The sequence below is a fragment of the Hippoglossus stenolepis genome, chromosome 7, assembly GCF_022539355.2.
Source record: "Hippoglossus stenolepis isolate QCI-W04-F060 chromosome 7, HSTE1.2, whole genome shotgun sequence".
Classification (NCBI taxonomy): Eukaryota; Metazoa; Chordata; class Actinopteri; order Pleuronectiformes; family Pleuronectidae; genus Hippoglossus; species Hippoglossus stenolepis.
Genome location: NC_061489.1, coordinates 24,949,142 through 24,970,201, shown reverse-complemented (window position 1 = coordinate 24,970,201; position 21,060 = coordinate 24,949,142). Strand labels below are relative to the sequence as shown.

At 45.4% G+C, this 21,060-nt stretch overlaps 1 protein-coding gene across 1 annotated transcript in view; it reads right to left on the bottom strand.

Annotated features, from left to right (window-relative positions):
- LOC118112127 (protocadherin Fat 4) overlaps positions 1-21,060 on the bottom strand; it is a 103,193-nt gene that overhangs the window by 22,966 nt on the left and 59,167 nt on the right. The window contains exons 3-7 of the mRNA XM_035161171.2: positions 19,741-20,002; positions 18,816-19,166; positions 15,681-16,603; positions 13,590-13,764; positions 1,749-1,929 (exon numbers count right to left, since the gene is read on the bottom strand). Of these exons, the coding sequence (XP_035017062.2) occupies positions 1,749-1,929; positions 13,590-13,764; positions 15,681-16,603; positions 18,816-19,166; positions 19,741-20,002 (1,892 nt within the window). The remainder of the gene's footprint in view (positions 1-1,748; positions 1,930-13,589; positions 13,765-15,680; positions 16,604-18,815; positions 19,167-19,740; positions 20,003-21,060) is intronic.

The window sequence follows — 21,060 nt, the reverse complement described above, 5'->3', positions numbered from 1 at the left end:
CCAGCGGGACGCAGACGTAAATGTAAACTGACACATACACACCAGTGCATATTTTGAAAAAGGAGAATGGAAGAGATGGAACAACAAATAACAGAACAGAGTGCGAATGCAGGGAGGACGTCCAAGCTTTCAGACAACGTCAACAACAGAAACTGTCCACAGATGCTCGTGGTCTCACATCTAATGGACTGTGAGAATCAAAACTAAAAACTGAAGGTTAGAGCCGGTTCTCGTCTCCATTAAGATCCTCGAACCCCCTGGAACCCCTGATGGGCACAACTCGTACTGTCACGGACAATTAACGTCCTCATTACGAAGTTTTGGGAAACTGGAGCACACTCGGGTACCCCCCAACGTGTACCCAGTGGGGTTGGAGAGGAGAGAGGCGGGGCCACACTTGCCTCGGCGTCCGGCTTGAGAGAGAGCGACCAGAAGCTCTGACAAGCTCCCCTGTGGAGGGGGGGGGGGCTGCGAGTGTGAAAAACGCTGTCGTCCAGCTCCAGAATAGCAGCCCAAACAATGACTTGGGGTGTTGACTACAGCGCTACGCTCTCCCCCTGAACTCCTGTCATCGATTGCCACATCGGCCTGGAATCTCACAAAGCTGGCGATGAGGTAAAACGTTTCGCTGGAGCCGCGAGCGGAGCCAAAGCCCGGCGTCGTCCTGAAAGGGTATTTTCACACCGGGGAATCAAAGCAAACTAACACTGACCTGATTACTCACAGCAGTAACTGGACCTGCACAAAGCCTGACAAGACTCCACTAAAACGGCCTAATTAGTTCTGTGAGGACAAAAGATTGTATTCCTGCATTAATCTGTTTATTTAAAAGTTTTGAATAAACCTTTAGTGCGAATTACAGCATCTTCTGTTGCGTACATGAATCTAACTAAAGGGAATTGGTCGGATGTATTTGCAGGATCTTTCTTCTAACCCCAAGGACGTTGTGTTTTCATGTTTGTTTGTTCGTCAGCAGGATTACGTAAAAACTACAGAGCTGATTTCCATTAAACCTGGTGGAGGAACCAATTAAAGTGTGGATCTGTATAAACAGGCAGATCCAGGATAACCTTCCCAGATAACACATTTACAAACGTTTTAAATAATAACAAGTTTGATTTGGACTCTTTTAATTACTCGTGTTATTTGAGTCCAATGTTGTGGGTTATGTTTTCATTACGAGGTCATCTAATAAAACTAGTCCGTTGCAAACATGGACAAACAATGGACAGAATAAGTGAATGAAATCTTATGTCTGACGGCTGATATTTTATGGTTTAAAGTGTTTTACTGAGCAGCGAAGCCATAAATACATGTAAACATGAGCATTTGTTGTGTGTCACCACATCTCAACTCTCTAATTAAAGCATTAAAGAGGCCTCTTCACAAGAAAGTGTATGTTTATAAAAAAACCCACAAAACTGGGTCAAATGAGAAATACAATAAACAAATCGTTTCTTTTATGAGGATCAAATGGTTTTTAAAACAAAAAAACGTCCATAGCGACAAACGTTCAGATTTTCCATTAGTCCTCAGAAGAAGGAAAGATGTTCCGTCCGCCAAGGCCCGGCAGTCGATTACATTTAAATCAAGCTGCAGCAAGTTTCACACACTCATCGATATCAGTTCCATAAAAGTGACAAAATTTAATAGATTCTTTTTTGGCCTAGTCTGTATCCTTCCACAAAGTTTCAAGAAAATCTGTCAGACGAACAGCAATGAAAACCTTTGTTAATGCTCATCGCTACCTTATGACTCCATTGACGCCCACGTCTACGTCCGAGCTGTTGACCAGCAGCACGTCCGTCCCCGTCGGGGCGTCCTCCATGATGGTGGTGTGAAACATGGAGGAGGTGAAGATGGGGACGTTGTCGTTCACGTCGTCCACCAGGACCGTCACCGTGCCCGTTCCGCTCAGAGGAGGAGAACCTGAGGATGGAGTGGGGAAAAGAAAATTAACCACCAGTGACAACAGCAGTTTACTTTTCCCTTCAGTGAGTTCACCGGGACACTTTCTTTCCATTCACGTGACAGACCTGGACGTGGAGGCTGGTGGAGGAGACACAGGAACACGTGAGCACCTTTGAGACACTTATTGCACATGACTTGCCATTTGCACCGGGATCCACACTGAACCAACTCACGGTCCTGCAGAGGTTCACTCACAACGCTCCCGCTGCATTCGAGTCAAGCAAATATCTCTGGCCACCGGTTTGGGTTTCCATCAACACGCATTAGCGCAGAACACTTCAAAAGGGCTCAATGTCTCTGAAACCAAATCTTTCAGGCGTCCTTCCTGGGGTCTTGGACGCACGTAGATTTAATCTCCGCAGAGAGGTATCTATTTTAAGGTGCACGGCACAGAGTGTCTGTGGAATCCGAGCGAGGAGAGGTTCTATTTTCTATTTTCAGCAAAATATCTAAGCGTTTTTCTCCCGGCACGGTGACGAAACAGGGCTCGCTAAGGCCCTGGGGGGTTGGGGGTTGGATTTAAATCAATAGCAGATGAAAACATGCCGCAATGCAGAAAAACCTGAGGAGAAAAAAGGGATTCAGACATCTGCCTTCCTCACGCTGCCCCTTTGTAATCCTTCCTTAAATGGCACAGTTAACGGCCTGATCTTTATTCCAAACACAAAGTTCAGCTCGGTTTCTGTAAATCACCAGAAGAGATGCGGGGACGTATTTAAGGGGATTCGGAGCTCCAGCGTTCAGGGACGTGGAGAAACGCTGAGATCTGCAGGCTGCACGAAACACTTTTTCCAACCTCTTCACTTGTAGTCGTTCCCTCCTGCGGCTCCCTGCAGGAACCAGTGTGAACGCGTCAGCTACAATCCACCAAAACAAAAACATGCACAATCCCAGAGCTCGTGCCTCCTTCGCCTGTGTACTCAGCTGCAGAAAACATCAGATGCTTGAACTCGCGTACCATCGCGGGGGGCCTGGATTAATAAAAGATAATAAGAAACATTTGGACGATGGCCAAGCACAGACAATTCTCTCCTAACGCAGAAAATCTAAACTTAACGAATCTGGGAAACGAGGGTGGAGGCTCGGAAAGGGAAAGCTCAGGTGACACCTCTGGTTCTGTCGCTCGGCCGGCGAGGATTATCATCTACACGTGTGAGAATCACAGCAATAAGCTCATCACACTTTCGTGCCAATGATTCACATTTGAAAGTCAGATGAATTATCTTTCCTCCAGTCGTCTCCCGAGGTGATACGCGAGTAGAGCTGATAAAATCATTCCCTCTCGAACGTGATTGTATTTCACCACGAGGTGGGAAAAGGATCACGAGCAGCGCTGAGGAAACCGTCGGAGGCTGCAGCTCAGGAGCGTCACAACCAGGTCGGCAAAGACGAGGCGGATTATTGTAGTCTAAAGCAGCGACAATTACATTCTGTGATCGGCTGTCGTTAATAATTTTAGAGTTTTGGATGAAAACTAGAGCGTCTAAATGTGTGTGTATGATGAGTCTGGGATGGTGACGGAGGTTTAAACTTTTACACAGATCTTTACTAAAAACTTTAAAAGAGGTCATGTGATATCAGGAGGTAGAGCAGAACGACCACAAACCAGAAGGTCGGTGGTTTGATCATTGATTCATTTACTTTGATACTTATTGTATAGTTACTTTTACTGAAACCGCAAGATATGTATTGATATTTTGTTTTGAGGATTACGTACAGATTTTCCTCCAAAACCATATTTGTCTCATAATGTGAAATATTGTTGTAATGGCTGAACTTTAAAAAGTCTAACATAAGCAGAAGTTGCATTTAAAACAGGAATAATCTTGTGTAAGAGTAAGAAAACAAGATTCTGAATCTGAAATGCGGACTGTAGATAAAGATGGACGACGTGACGACTCCCAAAAGTGAAGCCAAAGTGTCTCGGTGGCTTGTTGGTAGCTCATCGGCACAAGATGGCAACGTATAAATATGTTTGGTGTCTTTTCTGGACAGTGTGAAGAAGAGGAGACGTGTCGTCCATCTTCATACACAGTCTATGATCTGAGCAGGTTTTATAAGGAACTATAGAGTTGTAGTTTCATACAGTATATGCCAGCATAGTATGAAACAGGATTTAATCCCCCCCCTCAAACAGCGTCCCACCTTCTGAAAATGCCCTTGAGAAACAAATGAAATCCCCCCTGAGCTCTGCAGCTGCTGCAAACCGCTGACGCTAAACTGTGACCTCCCTCGAGGGGCCGAGAGGAGAAAGAGACGTTTTCTAAATGTGCAGATCTTCTCCTTCTCAGGAGGGCAGGGGCATTCCTCGCAAAATGAGATTTGCGCTCGTTTACTGTAACGTCACTTCACTGCCCGCGGCTCCCGTGATGATAAACAGACGTCGGACCTTAAGCTCGACGTTTCATTCCAGGTTTTCCTGGTCAGAACAGAAGTGGCTAATGTGCACGTTGAGGATAAACACAGCTGAATTCCAGAAGCTGAATAATGATACAAACAGAGGTAACGATAAACAAATTTTCATCCCAGAAGAGAAACCAGACGACGCTGATCTTCAGTGAGTCATTTACCAAAGTGAGTCATGTCCTCTGCAGCCTCTGCCGACTCTTTAAGGATCCTGAGTTTATAACCTAATACAGGAACTGTTGCATTTAGAGCTGAGTGTGTATTTCCATCCCAGACAAATATTTATGATTAAGAGAAAACTGCTTATGAAAGAGCATACAACAAAATGATCGGGACGTCCGAGCGCAGGTTTGGTGTCAAATGCAAAGAATTAACGGCGGCAGTAACACAAGACACGCAGAACACACAAACTGCAGTGTGTAGTTCAGCATCCAGTCTGTGCTCCATCATGACGGGCGGGGGGTTATGTAACCAAAGGAACCACAACATGTGGCTCAGATCCCAAACAAGCACAGTCAGCAGGATTTTTCTTAATCAACATCATACTTGATTGCGGCTTTCTAACCCGCCTACACGCGAGCCTGCCGTGTCACACGTTCAAGTGCGCAACGAGATTGGCATCGACGTGAGTCATCATTCAGAGAGGGGGGGGGGGTTGTCATGGCAACAGATTAGGGCAGCTGATCCTATTTAATTGAGCAGCGACCCGAGTCAGCAAGGTGTCCACCTCGCTCCCAGCTGACTGCTGTTGTTGCCGCAACTCGCCTAAGACCTGTTGATCAAAGATGTCCTGTGCAGGCTGGAGCTGCACGGCCGATAAGTGGCTCTGAGAGCTAAGTGGCTTTGTCTGCAAAAGCCATCACAGCCGAGGGAGAGAAGGAGAGAACCAGGGGAAATATTTGCTTCTAAAAATGTTTCGCTGAACTCAAATCACCTTCTGTCGCACAGCGAGCTCGGTCGCTACACAAGCATTGTTTCCCCACGAAGAGCGGAAGCAGGCCGAGCTGCATGGCTAGACCAGTGTGTGTGTGTGTGTGTGCGTGTGCGTTTGTGGAGCACACCACCCTCTCCTTCCAGGCGTTTCACTTTTGTACAGGACGTGATGTCACAACCTGTTTACTGCCTCGGGAGGAGAACTACCAGCCTCCTCCTGCCACCATTTGTGCGACCTTTGACCTGCAATGCCTCTGTCACCAAACGCATCACACAGGACGCCGTCGCCCCGGTTAATCCCTAGTAAGCACAAGGCAAACTTAACCCCCCCACCACCCTTCCTTTGTGACTATGCTTAAAATACTCCGGACACCCTGGATGCCTCCATCTGCATCTCTGAACCTGTGCTTACCTCACCATCGCCGCCATGCGCGGCCTTAATCTGAGCATTTTTCTCGGTGTATCACGTCTCCCAGCGCCATGCGCCCGTGTGCCGGCCTCTGGACGCCTCGTCTTAACCTCCCGGGGCTCCCCGATATCACATAACCCCTGGCAGCTGTTCCACCCCCTAAAAACCCGCTGTGCGACGTGTAAATAGTTCAGATCGATCTTGTTACAACGCGTGGGCCGACAGACTTGGTCGTTAAGGAACCTTATATCTTGGCAGGTATGCAAATGTATGTAAATGACAGTTGTTTTGAATAGCTCTGGTCTGGGTGAGACATTCTTCAGATGATTCTATGGCGGCTGCTAAATAAGCGGGTCAACATCGCATTCAAGTACGTCGTCTGTTTCCGATTCTTAAATTACTCCTGAATACGAAACCTGCAATAGTAAGAAAAACTATCCCGGCTCAACTTTTCATGCACAAAATAACCTCCATCTCCTCCTCGTCTTTTGGATTTTTTTTTTTAGGAAGGGGTGACTCAACAGGCGAGGAATGCTCTCCAAGAGTGTTGAGAAATGCCATCATCATCTCCTCCAAACAGACTTCGCTGGAATCTGGCAAAGCCGAGGGAAGAGTGTCAGGGTCAATGATTTAGACGACTGCAGCCGACACGGGTGTCACCCCTCGCGCGCTGCGGCCGGGGGGGAGAGGGAGAAGGGGGGGTGGGGGGGTTTGCCTAAATCTGGAAGCGCACAATCTGGCACGCCGCTACACGACACATGACATCATCTTGCCATGGAAAGAGAGCTGGTGGAAATTTGCTGCAGGAAGTCAGCTGCCTACCGACGGCTGCCATGCACCGCGGTTAGAAACAGATTCTTTCCAGTCCCCAGACGCTTTCTTCTTTTTCTTTCTGGCGTAGATGAGTAAAATTCAAAAATGTTAACGAGGCTGCAAGTCGTTTTTTTCTGAGTTCTTGTCTTCATCTAGTATCCAGAGACATTTCATGGCACAGCCCCTAAAGTCTCAACGAGACACAAACATGCCGGTAAATGTGAAAATGAAATTATAAGAAGAGGTCACTGCTTGTGTGTGTTCCCCAGAAAAGAAATGAGACCCTGAAATGTTTGCATTCCTATAAGCGGTATGCCTAAAGACCTATAATTAGTGGATCAGTCTTCGGCCAAAACAGATAAGGCAATCAAGGCACTACCTCACCTCTGTCTGAAGTTTGTGCCACGAGCGTAATCTTATTTCAGGGGGTTAATCTGAGGTCAGTGAGGAAAGCAAACCGAGCCATGACCTGACACTCCTCCCCTGGTGGTTACAGTCGCTATTTACCTCACGCCAAGACAACACGATCGTTCAAAACTCAAAATAGAAGTTACATCGGCTCGAAATAAAAGTCCTGGAAGCAAATACCACTCATTGCTTATGGTTTTTATACATGTGTGTGTGTGTGTGTGTGTGTGTGTGTGTGTGTGTGTGTGTGTGTGTGTGTGTGTGTGTGTGTGTAACTGCACACAGGGAAATGGGGTTTTGGTCCAGAGACTCACGCTCCCTCAATTAGTAAAGAAAATAGTGAACCTTCTGGTCCCATGTTTCCATGATGTGGTTTTACCCCAGAGAGAGCCGCGCTGCAGTCGCTGAGCTCTGACGTTATATGGTAACCATAAAGAATAAGTCCGAGCTAAATCCCGGCGATAACCCTGTCTCCGAGACTAACTGTTTTCTCCGTGGGAAGACATCAGACTGATGGTATTCAGATATCTGCTTTTATCCTGCGAGGAGCCATTACCCTGCGGGATAAAGACGCTGGCGTCAGTGCACCTCGCTTCGTACGACGCAACCCAATCCTTCGGGGAGCTCGGAGCTGAGCGAGGATTCCTCCCCTGCTTTAATTGAATCTAGAAACACCATTACCGTTTAATTAAACACATTCCCATCAGATCTGAGAATGACACAGACGGTGCGGAGACAAACCGAAACACAGCCCCGGTGGATATTTCACCATAATCCCACAGAATTTAAAGTGGTTGTTAAAGCGAGGGTGGGATTGACATTCAATTCTTCCTGCTAATGTTTCACGGCTGCGTCTGCGCTCGCATCTGAGCCGCTCGGATCACGTCTCGAGAAAATCGGAGAACCCAGGATAACCCCACAGACCCGGCATCGGAAAATAACAAGCTCTCAGGACCCTGAGACTAAACTGGACCATCTGCCACCGCCTCCTCTGCTCATCCTGAAGATTCACAGACTGTTTCCCCTGTAAGCCTCTCAACCCAGAAAGCATTGTCTAGCACAAACATATGGCAGGGTCTAAGCACCTTATTAGTGTACATTACCACCGGACAAATCACGTTAACCTCCAGGAAGGTGCAGTGGCCATACTTTCTGAGCCGGAGGGGGTACAGATACACGTGTTAATGGCGATTAAGCCGTGTGTTTTCTGACCGCTGCAGCTGCTATGGGGGCGCACGCCGCTGTGAGCGCCTCGCGGGGGGTTGATTTGAAGGAAACAGCAGCACCCACCTCCTGGGAAAAAAGCTGCGAGTTGCCCCGAGTTGCCGGGTCTAAGCCGCGCTAAGAAGCAGGTTTGAGTGTCTCTGCTGGCACAAGAGATAATCTCCTACTTCAATAATGTTTATGATTGACTCATGTTTCCTCCCCAAAAAAAAAAAAACAGAACTGAGCCGAGCTTCACACACAGAGAAAAAAGGGACAAAGCTTCGGTGTCCAAACAACTGGGCTCATTAAAGCGGGAAGTTGAGGACAGGTTGACTTAGGGAAGACGGATGAATGTGTAAATTTATGAGACAGCCCATCTGTAGCCTGAAGCTTAGGGCTAAACGGTTAATTACGGTTTATGGACTGCAGCTAGATTGTGCTCTTAAGAGACAGCGTAAATAAAACATCATTACCCGGGGGGCAGGGAGACGAGGGGGGTGGGGGGGTTGGTAGAGAACTGGCCCGCGATAGAAGCAAAATTGACATTTTTGTGCCTCTGAGAACCTGTTGCTTTGCGACAAAGCTTCTTTTAATGCGACCCCGTCCGGCACCCGTGAATGGCCTCGGAGGGGCCGAGGGTGCGAGCTGTCCCACTGCCCCGTTTGCCAAATACACCAGAGTAAACAGAGGTTTTCTCACAGTAAACAGGCAGCGCAGTGAAAAGGGATATTTCAGCAGAACACTCCGAGGGGAAGAGGGGCAAAGAATATTTCTAACAATACGGAACTCTCAAGAGGAATTCGTCAAATTAAACCTAAACGTTACACAGCATGCAGGTTATTTATGGAGACCTACATCTGAATACTTTTGCATAATTCCTTCCACGTATGTTCTGCATAGGGCTCAGACACGTACACGTACACGAACACACAAGCAGTGCATCTCTTTGTCGTGCTCTTCTGAGCCCGTGCTGAGATTCAACGAAGCAATTTGCTTTTTCGTGATTCAGTGACAATGGAGTTTGTTTATTTCCCGCATTGTTGAATAGTTGAAAATCCCCATTTAGCATCTGTCAACGCTTCAGCGACTGTTTTTTTCTATTTTAGGGGTGACAGAGAAATACCAACATAATAATCACAACCAGCGCGAGAGAGGTGGGGGGACGTGCTCGTAACACGGCGCTGTAATGTTCATACTCGGCTCGTATAAATGAGAGATATGACCGAGGAAAAGTGTTTAGGAGTGAACGCATGCGAGTTAAAAGAAAAGCTCCATCTAGTTATGATAAATTTTGCTTTGTGAGCGGGCGCGATGTGCAAACCGGGGTCCTGAGAGAAACAGAGCGAATAAACATCATTAAAAAGTGGATCCTGCCAAAGCCGAGGCACTAATCATCCAACCCGCACCACCTTTTTTAACCCCCCCCCCCACCACCACCGCCATTACTCACCAGAGCTATTTACACAAACATCCAGACCCAGCAATTGTTCAAGGGTTTTTTACCAGCGAATGGAAAAGAGAAAACAGGCGATAGGAAAAAAAAAAGAAGTAGTTTTTTAAGAGCTGATCCAGAATGTTACTGCTCTGTTAAAGCTCATTTCAGGAACCTGATATTTTATTTGGCCGAGTCCTGCGTTGCCACTAGAAACAAACCCGAGCCCCGTAAAATGTTTACCGTGGCGAGCGTTGGTCGGCGACGCGGCAACGCTATCAGTGTTCGTGCTAATATGACAGAGGTGGATGGATTCGTGCAGCAGCAGACCTCAGGATCATTATTCAGTCAAAGCTCAAACCCAACACCACTGGAGGGTTCACACACCAGATTCATGGCAGCCATTTGAGAGAATAAAAGATCCTGCGTTTTAAACAGGGACGGTCATTAAAATTCTTCATCTGCTAAGCGTCCGTTTAGCCTGGAACACTTCACCCCCTCACCCACCGGACGAGGAGGAGCCGCACACACAAACAGCGAGGCACTTTGCAGAGACGCTGCAGGGATGTGAGAGACGTGGGATTTCTGCACGGCCGTGTCCGCTATAATAGAGATGGGCCGGGGGGATTTACTGGGCCTTCTGCTTTAATAAATGTGACCGAACGCAGTGCACCCCCGAGGACACTCTCAGCACCACACGCAGACTCGCACAAACTCGGAGGGAACACCACGTCATACACAAGAGAAGAACTGTTGACACCACCTGATATGCAGTGTGTTAACTTTCATTAATTTAATCAGACTTTCCATCAGTTTGGGCCAATTTCAACTTTACAATCACCCCCCCCCCGTCTTCTCAAACTGAGCTCAACTACTTTAATTACACTCTAATTTGTGTTGTTAAATAGTTTATGTTACCAAGGGAAATTAAACATGATACAAGATGTCAGAAAAACAGAAAACAGACATGAAATTAGGGAATAAGATTCTTAAAACCCAATTTCATATATAAAAACACATAATATCCATATCAAAATATCCAAATATAACAATTTTAAATCAACACAACAAATTTAAATCCAACAAACATCCAACTGATCCATTTGTTGACTTTCTTATCGACGAAGCTTTGACCCGAATCGACTTCTACACACGAGGACACCAGAATGAAAAAAAGAGCTTCTGGCTATTTTCTCCTTCAGCAAACAGTTTAATCAGAAAAAGATGGAGTCAGTCTCTTCGTGTGATGTAAAGTTTGTGTGTAGATAACGGAAACGATGCTCACAAACATTTTTTATGCTTTTTAAAAAGATTGATCAGCTGCAAACACTCCACAGCTGAGCAGCTGTAACGTGTATAACATTATGTTTGCAACAAGCACGGATGTCTGCTTAGAGTCGTTCCAGCAACAAGGCCTGGCAGAAGTATTTTATTGTGCGACTCTGTTGGAGATCTCATTGTTTTACATTCTTCCGAGCAGGCATAACTTGGATGTTGCTAAGCAGTGGCTTAAAAAAAATCTGATTTGCCCGAAGCTGATCCAGATGTTTGGCCGAACAGCGAGATCGGCCCGGGACCCCGCAGACCCCCAGATATCCTCCTCTATCTGCACAACCGGCGAAGTCCAGACGAGCTGCAAACAACTTTCCATAACAGGACAGAGAAAAACAAAAATAATCCCAGCTTGTAAAATACCTTTGCGCAGCTTGTCCGGACGCCACATTTTCAAATAATGGCAGATGATTCAGCTCCATGAGCCGGGACGGAAAGCAACAGTCTTTTGTTTCCAGCTGTGTCGGTCAGCGGCTGGTTTACATGAACCTGTTTAAATCGACCTCAGATAAAAACTACAGAAGCTAAAATGCCGAGATGAGAAAGTCAAGTCCACCGTCTTCCACCTCATCACGTGCTCGGCTCATTATGACGTCATTTCATTATATTACATGTGGTGTTTGCGTGATCGTGTTCAATTTGAACCAAATAAAAAACAATAACAATTACATCATTCATTCTTTTGCAGCAGAAGGTCAAGACATCGGTCTCATCACATTGTTTGTGAAGACATGTTTACGTTTTGTTACCTGCGGGTTAAAAACATGTTGATAACACCTGGGGGGCATCAGGCGGAAAAGAAGCAAAGTAAGTTCAAATATTTTTAAATAACTTCTGGAGAGTTTTGCTCATGTTTCTCTATATTTATAAATTATTTGGTCAGTATTTCTTTAGCAAAATTTGAGAGTAAATGTCCGTATTTCTATCAATTATTGTGGTTTATTGACTTACTCGATCTTTAGTGATTTGCAGCATTTGAAGATACTGACATCACAGTTGGTAAAATAGCAATGTAGCTGAACTGGGAGACAGCCACAGCCTCACCACTCACACCCCCCCCCACACTGTGGGAGTCAGGCTGTGATTCACTCATGTAAACACTCAAAACGAGTGTTCAAACACATTTAATTGTCTCTTTTGGCCGCGATTAAGTGTTTGACAGTTTAACTGATAATTTAAATCCTTGGCTGGCAGAATAACACTTCTACAGATTAAACTCTCTGGATGATAAATCCTCCTTTTTTCTCTTTTGGTGTTTCACGTGTGTGTTTTGGTGGAATAGACGCAGTGCAGGGAGGATAAAGGCCCGAAGTCAACATGTAGGGATGAATGGCTGTGGTTGAAAAACGGGTCATGGTAGACAGCAGACTTGGAGACAAGTCTACACCATCCACCTTCAACAGTTCCTGCCAGATAGGGCCTGGGAGAACCACCCCCCCCCCCATCGTCCCAGCCCAGGCCTCAAAAATGTGAGAAAATGCTGCCGGGTAATTTGGCCCGTACGATGATTATGGGGTTTTTTATATTTTGACATTCGACCCCAAGTACCTCTCTCTGCCTCTTACCAACATTGTACTGAAATGTCCTGTCAAAATATTTTGGAATTGTTGTCAGAGATCTAAATATGGACTCCTTGTGAAGCACACAAAACGGGATCAAATCCTAATTAGTATGTTGGGTAACTTTGTCCATGTGGCACCGACCTCTAAACAGTATATGAGGCAAGAAAACCTTAAACAAAATTCCCTGAAAAAATATACAACATTTCTTTGTGACTTTTATCATCTGTTGCACGTTTTTTTTTTGATTTTTCATCACTGAAAATACATCTCTCCCCACAAAAATGAAAATTATTCAAACATAGCTCAGACACGCCCAGAAAAAGGAAAAGGCAACATTTTTCAAAAACAAGACGCGACACGCAACATCGTCCCAACTCGCACCAAAGCTCGTCCACGGGGTCAAAAATACCCGGCGTTATGAACGGTCACATGTCCGCACCAGGAATGAAACAGAACAACCCTCAGACCGTGACGGCCGTGCCAGAGCAGCTCGGGGGGGGAAACGTATACTTAACTGGCGCACCATGTGATTTGGCTGCGACGGGGATACGCATGTACTCCTTTAACTGCACATTAACCGGCCTCTGTGCAATAACAAGTTAACCTTTTATCTGGCTATAACAAGCTCTACCGCCGTATCCAAATAAACAGAGGATGCTATTCAATCGAACCCGCTGAAAGGACTTCTGGGGAATAAGTTGAAAAACACCCACTATTTTGCAAGCTAAAAACTCCTGAATGTTTGTGTTACCGTGCCACACAAAAAGAGAGCGCGGCGCTGCACTATGAAATCAAAATGCTGTTTGTTTGCTTTCTGCAGCTTGGTTTTGAAGCCTGATTTACTAAATATTTTTCTAGCTTTGCTGAGATTCAACAAAGCCCATGAAAGGGCAGATCACACGGCGCTGAGTCCGCACCAGAAACACCAGATCCTGGATGATAAAGTCGAATGTGGTACCGGGTTCAGACATAAACAGCCGATCTGGGAACACTGTAAACAGGAACATGACACTGAAGAGCCGGAGTGTCTTTTCCTGAAATCATCAGTCATCAATCAATTTACTTTCAAAACAAGTCAAAGATGTGACCAGCTTCCAATCTCCCGCTGCGGTCGTACCTGAGTCGGTGGCTGTGACCAGCAGGACGTATTCCCCCTGGGCCTCGCGGTCCAGGGTCTGCGTCAGGCTCAGCTGGCCGCTGGACGACAGGCTGAACGCCGCCTCGTCGTTCCCACCGCTCAGCATGTAGCTCAGCTGACTGTTGGCGCCTTGGTCGTCGTCTCTGGCAACGACCTGGAAAACACAGAAATCGTGAGAATCCAACTGCTGAGGACATTTTTTTATAAAGTCCTGGGCTTCAATACGAATCTGAGCTTTTAATTTCCTGCTCATTTTTGCGTCTGGTGCAAATGTTGTACTTTTCACTTCAATCTCACATCTTTAGTTTCTTGTTTCCTCAAACAAAAATACAGTTAAACTGTCATCACATGTATTTAAATATGATTTATTGTCATAAAGTAAATCAAACCCAACTTAAATTGGTAAAGTAGCTCTCCTGCAGCCGCGATATAAAATCTGTAATTATCAAACAATAAACAGTAATATAACACTGACACGACCCATTTCCCCTCCACAGTGAGTCATTTGAAGTGCACTCAGCAGATTATACTTTTCTACTTGTAACTTTCGAGTATTTTTGAGTTGTGATTTTGGCTGTTTTACTTCATTAAAAGTAAATATATTTTCTACCCAGGAGAATTTGCAGATGCACAAACTTTATACACAGTTTTTACTTACTAAGAATTTGGGTTTAGGATAGAGAACATCATGAACTGTACATATTGATTAAAATATATAAGTAAATATGCTAATGTGTTGCTACAAAATGGCCACTTTATGGATATTGTTGTCACGTGTTTTATATTATTTGATTATTAATGGTTGTTATTGATGCATTTAAGTGTAATAACAGTTTTAGATTCGCAACTCGGGCTAATTTTTACTTTTTCATATAAGTGCATCATTTTCTAGATTATATTATTTGTAAAATCTTAATCTGTGAAGAACCTATTACCAATAGAAGTGTATGTAGTTAAAATATACACAGAGTAGCACTGTAAAGTACCTTCAATTAAAATACTTTAAATTTAATCACAATAAAAAAATACTCTTTTCTACAATTCTTACAACTTCAGGTAAAATACCTTGAAAGTGAGATAATTACACATATTTAAATCAATGTACTTCAAAACTTTCCATCACCTGAGACAAAACTGTGTCTTTAAGTTTAACAAGGGGCGTTTCCGATAGTTACCCCGACCACATACATATAAAAAAGGAGGCTGTGAGAAACCCAGTACAACCACCACCTCCATTTAGTGTTTCCACTGAGGCAGCTGAGGTTTAATTACCATCACGGTGCTCAGCGGCACCATGAAGGTAATTGTTGAGGGGAGGCAGATCCTTACTGATTCACTTTGTCTAATCAGACTTTCCCAGGGAATCCACAGAAAGAGTCCAAGAAGCATCCTCTGCCCTTCAGGCGGCTCGAAGCACAGACGTTTATTCAGGAATCAAACCCTTAGCGAGTCTGATTCTTCACTAAACTACTGGTTTGCCAGAATGCATTGTGGGCGCCCCAGCCCTTCCTGCTGTGAACGCCGCAGACAGGCAGATCCAGGTTCGTGTACAGATGTGAGCTCGTGTGGCAAAAACCCACCACGTCTGCAACCCCCTTCACATTACTGCTCCCTCATTTCCTCACAAGGTAAGAAAATGAAACGGCTCCGTCACTGGAAATCAGTGCTTTCCTTTCATTTTTTAAACTACGCACGCCTCATTTAGTCATCAAGGTGGTCAGACGTTTAATTTTCCTTGTCCAGTTTCATATTTCGGTGAAGCCCAAATCGTGCGCAGCGGCTTGCAGCAGAAAATTAATTCTTTATCATTTCAGGCAGGTATCTGTTATGGCATTTAGCAAAAATAAGACCACCGTGCAAAGTGGTTTAGTGCGACGATACCGCCGCTCACATACCTGCAGTTATTACGTTAGTATTCCAATAAATTCGGTTTAGGCATTACCCTGTTTGAGGTCTCAGGACTGTCATTCAAAACAATGGCGTCCCTCTTCACTCAGCAGGGCCTGTCTGTGAATGTTAATGACATCCGAACCGCTTGAATTTCAATGAATAGAAAGCAAACACACTGACCTGCAGAATGTTTTTCGGCAGGCTCTCCAGGTTCTCCAGCACGTTAACCGTGTAAGGCGAGAGCTCAAACACAGGTGAGCAGTCGTTGACGTCCAGCAGCACGATGTTGACGGTGGCCCGGTCCACCCTGGGGCTGCTGCCGCGGTCCGCAGCTTGCACCACGAGTGAATATGTAGAGCGAACTTCGCGGTCCAGCTGCTTGGCGACTGAAATCACCCCCGTGACCGAATCAATCCTGAAATCAGAGTTGGCGTTGCCCGCCGAGATGGAAAATCGAATCTGGCCATTGGTGCCGCCGTCAGCATCGCTGGCGAACACCTGGATGACATCGGTCCCCGTCAAGGTGTTCTCCTCGATCTCGATGTCGTAGATATTCTGTGAGAAGCTTGGTGTGTTGTCGTTGACGTCCAGAACCATCATGGTCACATCCATGGTTGAAGACAGAGACGGTTCTCCTTTGTCTGTGGCCACAACTGTGAGGGTGTAGTTGGAAAGCTCCTCCCGGTCGAGTTCCCCAACCAACCTGACGTCTCCATCCACTGTACCGATGCTGAACTTGTTACCGTAGGGTCCTTTGAGGGAGTACTCAACGTAGCTGTTGGGCCCGCTGTCGGCGTCCGCCGCCTTGGCGGTAAACACCACCGTGTCCACAGGCGTGTTCTCCTGGATGTAGGTCATCTTCTGGGAGGTGAAGGTCGGCGAGCAGTCGTTGACGTCCAGGAGGATGATGGACACCTGAGCCGTGCTGGTGAAGCGGATCATGGGAGGTGGAGCCAGGTCGTTGACGGTGATCACCAGGTTGTAGAAGGATTGTGTTTCTCTGTCCAGGGCCCTCTTGGTCTGGAGGACTCCTTCCTTGGTGATGACGAAGTGACTCTGGGGGTCGCCAGAGGCAATTTTGTAGGTGAGCTGCGCGTTTAGGCCTGAAACACAGAGACACACATTCCCAAGAGTGAATCAGGAGAGAAGGATAACTGGGACATTTCAGGGTTATATTTAATTTACCGTAAACTAGGTAAAAACACAAGTTGATTAAATTTCCTTTGCTTAAAATTTAGAGCTTCAACAACCAAAATCGACTGATCTACCACTTTTATTGAATGAAAGTTGAGGGTTTATACAAAGTAAAAGATGCAAAATCAAATGCAATTAAGTTTCATTCAAGTGTGCATTTGTCTGATGTTCGGTTTTTGAATGACAGTAAAAGTCTTTCGAAGTTTGAACATTTTACATCGGAGGTAGATGTTTTTATGATTCCAGGTTTAACTGTGTCATTTTTTCTCAGAGTGAAGGATTAACCAACATTTAAGTTGAGGAAAATGTGAAGAATTTGCCTTTCAGCAGACGTTGCATCTTCTATTTTTGTACATTGACGCTGAGTTATGATGTTTTCTTTCCTATTTGTTGTGACCTTGCATTAATAAAAACAAGAAAACTGATAACTCCAGCGTATAATGGAGGTCAACTGCTGATATCCTTGACTGGAATCCATTGTCCCAGATGCGATTGTTAGATTTGCTGTGTGTGTCTGAATCAGGCACCTCTGAGTGTTATCAACATCCATTTCCACAAATTGTACGAGAGCAGCAGCTGTAGCCCTGGCTGCCGCTCCTGTCCTCCAAGTGGACGGTTCATTCATGCAGCGTGACGGATCGCTATCGGGACAGAAACACCACAGAGAACCACTTCCTGGACTGATAGCGCCATTGTGCTGCCGTCGTGGAAAATCCCTCACGACTGACACATTTATACAAATGACATAACTGCAGTTTGACGGACGCAGTAAACTATCTAACCTTGAAATCTGGCCTAATCCGCACCACTCCGCTCCAAGTGTGTGTGTGTGTGTGTGGGGGGGGTTAAAATGAGCTTAAATTGAGCGTCTGTAATTCAACTCAACGGGGTATTCATGTGGAAAGCGCCGGCACCTTCCCACACTCCAGCGTGTATTTACAGTACACAAGTAATCAGTTATCAGAAGCCAGAGTGCTGCTCCCACCAGAGTTGAGGCTACGCCGTCTCGGGACAGAGGCTGGGGTCGGGGGGTCAGGGCTTGGGAAGTGCTTAACAATGGCGGTGTCTTATTTTGACGCTGGAAAGCGGCAGCTATATATCTGAGAGGATGACGCGGTCAGATTATGTGGACGGGGTGGAGGACGAAGCCAGACTCTGGTCGAGCACCAGGCAGCGTATTTTCCCAGGAATGTAGGTCAATATAACCACATTAGGCCCGGGTGAAGCGGTAATTACAGCGGGGGAGAGGAGCGGTGAATGTTCAGATGCCGCGCCGGCACTTGACGAACGCAAAAGCCCACCACCTGAGACGCAGAAATAACTCCGGCCACTTAATCACACGCTGAGGACGCTTGTTTTTCATCAAATCATTCATGCGTAGCGCGACATAAAAATGAAAAAAATTAAATGTAGGGTTCGAGAGCTGCTGTGTAACCGACTCTCGTAACAAAATGACAGGCCTGCATTAAATGGATCTTCCATGGTTTTCGCTCACACTTGATTTATACACTTCAGAAGTACATTAGTGCTTCACGTTCTCACAGGAAGGGTTTGACTTGAATAAACCGACGTCTCTGCAACACTTCACCGGGATTTAAACGTGATTTAACTGGGATTTAAATACAATTCAAAACATGACGTGAGTTCTTTGCCTTCATGCAGCTTCATCTGGATTTTGCAGAACGGCAACATGCTTCTAAATATAATGTGTTGTCAAAGATACGTCCAGTCAGAGTCTCCCTAAATCTGAGAATATGGAGTCAAATCAGTGCCAACATACATCCAACCTCACGGTCAGTATATTAGCAAAATGAAACTGCAGGTAATTAAAAGGCTGCAGTTTGATTTTCATGTTTTCATCTAGTTAGCAGCATTACACAACTCTACTGGAGGGATAACCACAAAACTTAATGGAAGGATGCATTGTGGGTAAGGAAAGAACACATATAATTTTGGTGTGGATCCGGTCAGTGGCTGGATCGAAGAATTTGGAACATTGCAAGATTCGGCTTTGGGATTTTTTAAAACTATTTTCCCAGGAATGATTCATGGATCTTGATTTAATAACCTACCATGTTTAGAGGACTTTTATTTAGAGTAATTCCATTTACATGTACGTACCATCATCGGCGTCACTGGCCCCGACAGTGATGATACTGGATCCAGGCGGCAGACTCTCAGAGACGGACGTGCTGTACGCCGTGGTGTTGAAGATGGGCGGGTTGTCGTTCACGTCCAGCACGTTGAAATACACCCTGACCGTGCTGGCCTGCCCGCCGCCATCCTGAGCCCTCGCCGTCAGAATGTAGTACTGCTGCGCCTCGTAGTCCAGGGTACGCGTCACGTTGAAGACTCCCGTCACCGGGTTCAGCAGGAACGTCTCGTCCTCGTCGTCTTCCTCCAGCGAGTAGGTGACCTCTCCGTTCACCCCCGAGTCAGAGTCGCTGGCCAGGATCGCCGCCACGATGGAGCCTGCGGGAGTCAGACGAGTTGAAACACGGAGGCGAGAAGTTCGATTTTCCCTCCAAATACAAGTAAATTACTTTATTACATCTGCAGGAGGTAAATACGGCTCTTTATTAAAACCAGACACCCAGTGATCGTGTTGCCAATTGCTAAAATAACATTCAAATGAAAACTCACTTGGCCTTCGCTGTTTTGGAACAATGGATGTTTTAGTGATTAAGATATCACAGATTTAATAGATTAAACAGCCAACGAGTGAATGTTTTTATTTGTAGTTTCTGAGTTTGATTTGATGCATGATGATCAAACTCTTCTGTAGAAGTTCCAGACCCTTTTCAGGATTATTGTAAATCCTGCTGGCTGTTGATAGATTTCCACATAAATCAAATATCAGCTATCGTCCCTTTGTCCTGTTGAACTCTTAATTTCCCCCTTGAGGAAAACAGAGATGATTTGCGAGCGCTACGACCGTCTTATAAACCACTACAAAGAAGCTGCTCCCGATAATTCGATGCTCTTGATGATTTTAACAGAATCGACAAACGGCTTTCGCAGAAGTCAGATCAGTCTCAGAGTTTACCTGGTGCCATGTCTTCGGGGATATCAAAGGAGTACGTCGAGCGGGAGAACTTGGGCGTGTGGTCGTTGATGTCCTTGACGGTGATGTTCAGCCGCATGTCGGACGACTGCTTCCCGTCGTCGGCGCGCACCAGGAGGGAATATTTCGACCGGCGTTCCCGATCCAGTTTCTTGGTGGCGATCAGATCGCCGGACTCCGGGTCGATCCGGAAACTCTCGTCCGCCCCACTGATGATGGTGTAGGTCACAAGAGCATTGGGACCCTGAGGTGAAGACAGAAAATAGATATTATAAGTTACGGTAAATCGTACGTGGTTTTCTTTACCAAACTGAATTGGAAGTCAATATATTCTAGTTTGTTTTCTAGAACATCTCAGGACATACATCTGGGGCCAGTAGGTTAGAGTATTTACCTTCTGAACCTTTAACAGGTTCAAACGTATGTTCTCAGGTCACGTAGAGGGAAAGCTTCATGATTACAAGCATCAAAGCAACTGTATCTGGTCGGAAATCAGATTTCTCACCACATGTTGGTGAGTCACGTCTCCAGAACAAACTACCTTCTAATCCAGCATGAATGAAACCCTTCACTGACTCCTTCACAGAGACGGCAGACAGGTTTCAAAAAGGACCGTGCAATAGATGGCAAATCAAATCAAACACAAGAAGGAGGAGGAGGAGGAGAAAGTGGATGTTAAGAACTTAGACCTGCGACTCTACACCCTGAACAAACAGGAAAACTTTATGAACGTCCTGGATTGAAGTTATATTGAGCTGTAAAAGTATTTGAACAAATGGAAAATATCCATAAGAATCAATCAAAAACATTTTAATCCCACAAGATTTAAGATATTGATTTGTATTGGAAAGTATGATAAAAATATATGCCTCTAAATTACGATATTGCTTTGCTTGTTTTTAGAAAATATGACTTTTACTGTGTATTCTAGCTCTTTATTGTGTGTTTCATTTACTTTTATTTAATTGTACAAAGATGTTCTTATCAAACTCTCACATAAAATTATATAATTCAGGCTTCAATTTTATCAATACGGTAACTCTAAACATTTCTTTCAACCAAACACACAAAGATTTATTTTACACAGCCTAAACCACATAGTCTACATGTCATGTATCATTGGTCACAGTGGAGGGAGAGAGAAAGAAGAAGAAGCTGAATGGTGAGACTCCTCTTCCTCTTTGAACTTTGGGGGGGGGGTTATTGTGTTCCTCTGTAAATGCCACTAATAGATCCCCTGTTACGCCGGTCAAGTACAAGTCCCGTGACACATGTGATGGCTGTAGCATGAGGCCTCGGAAG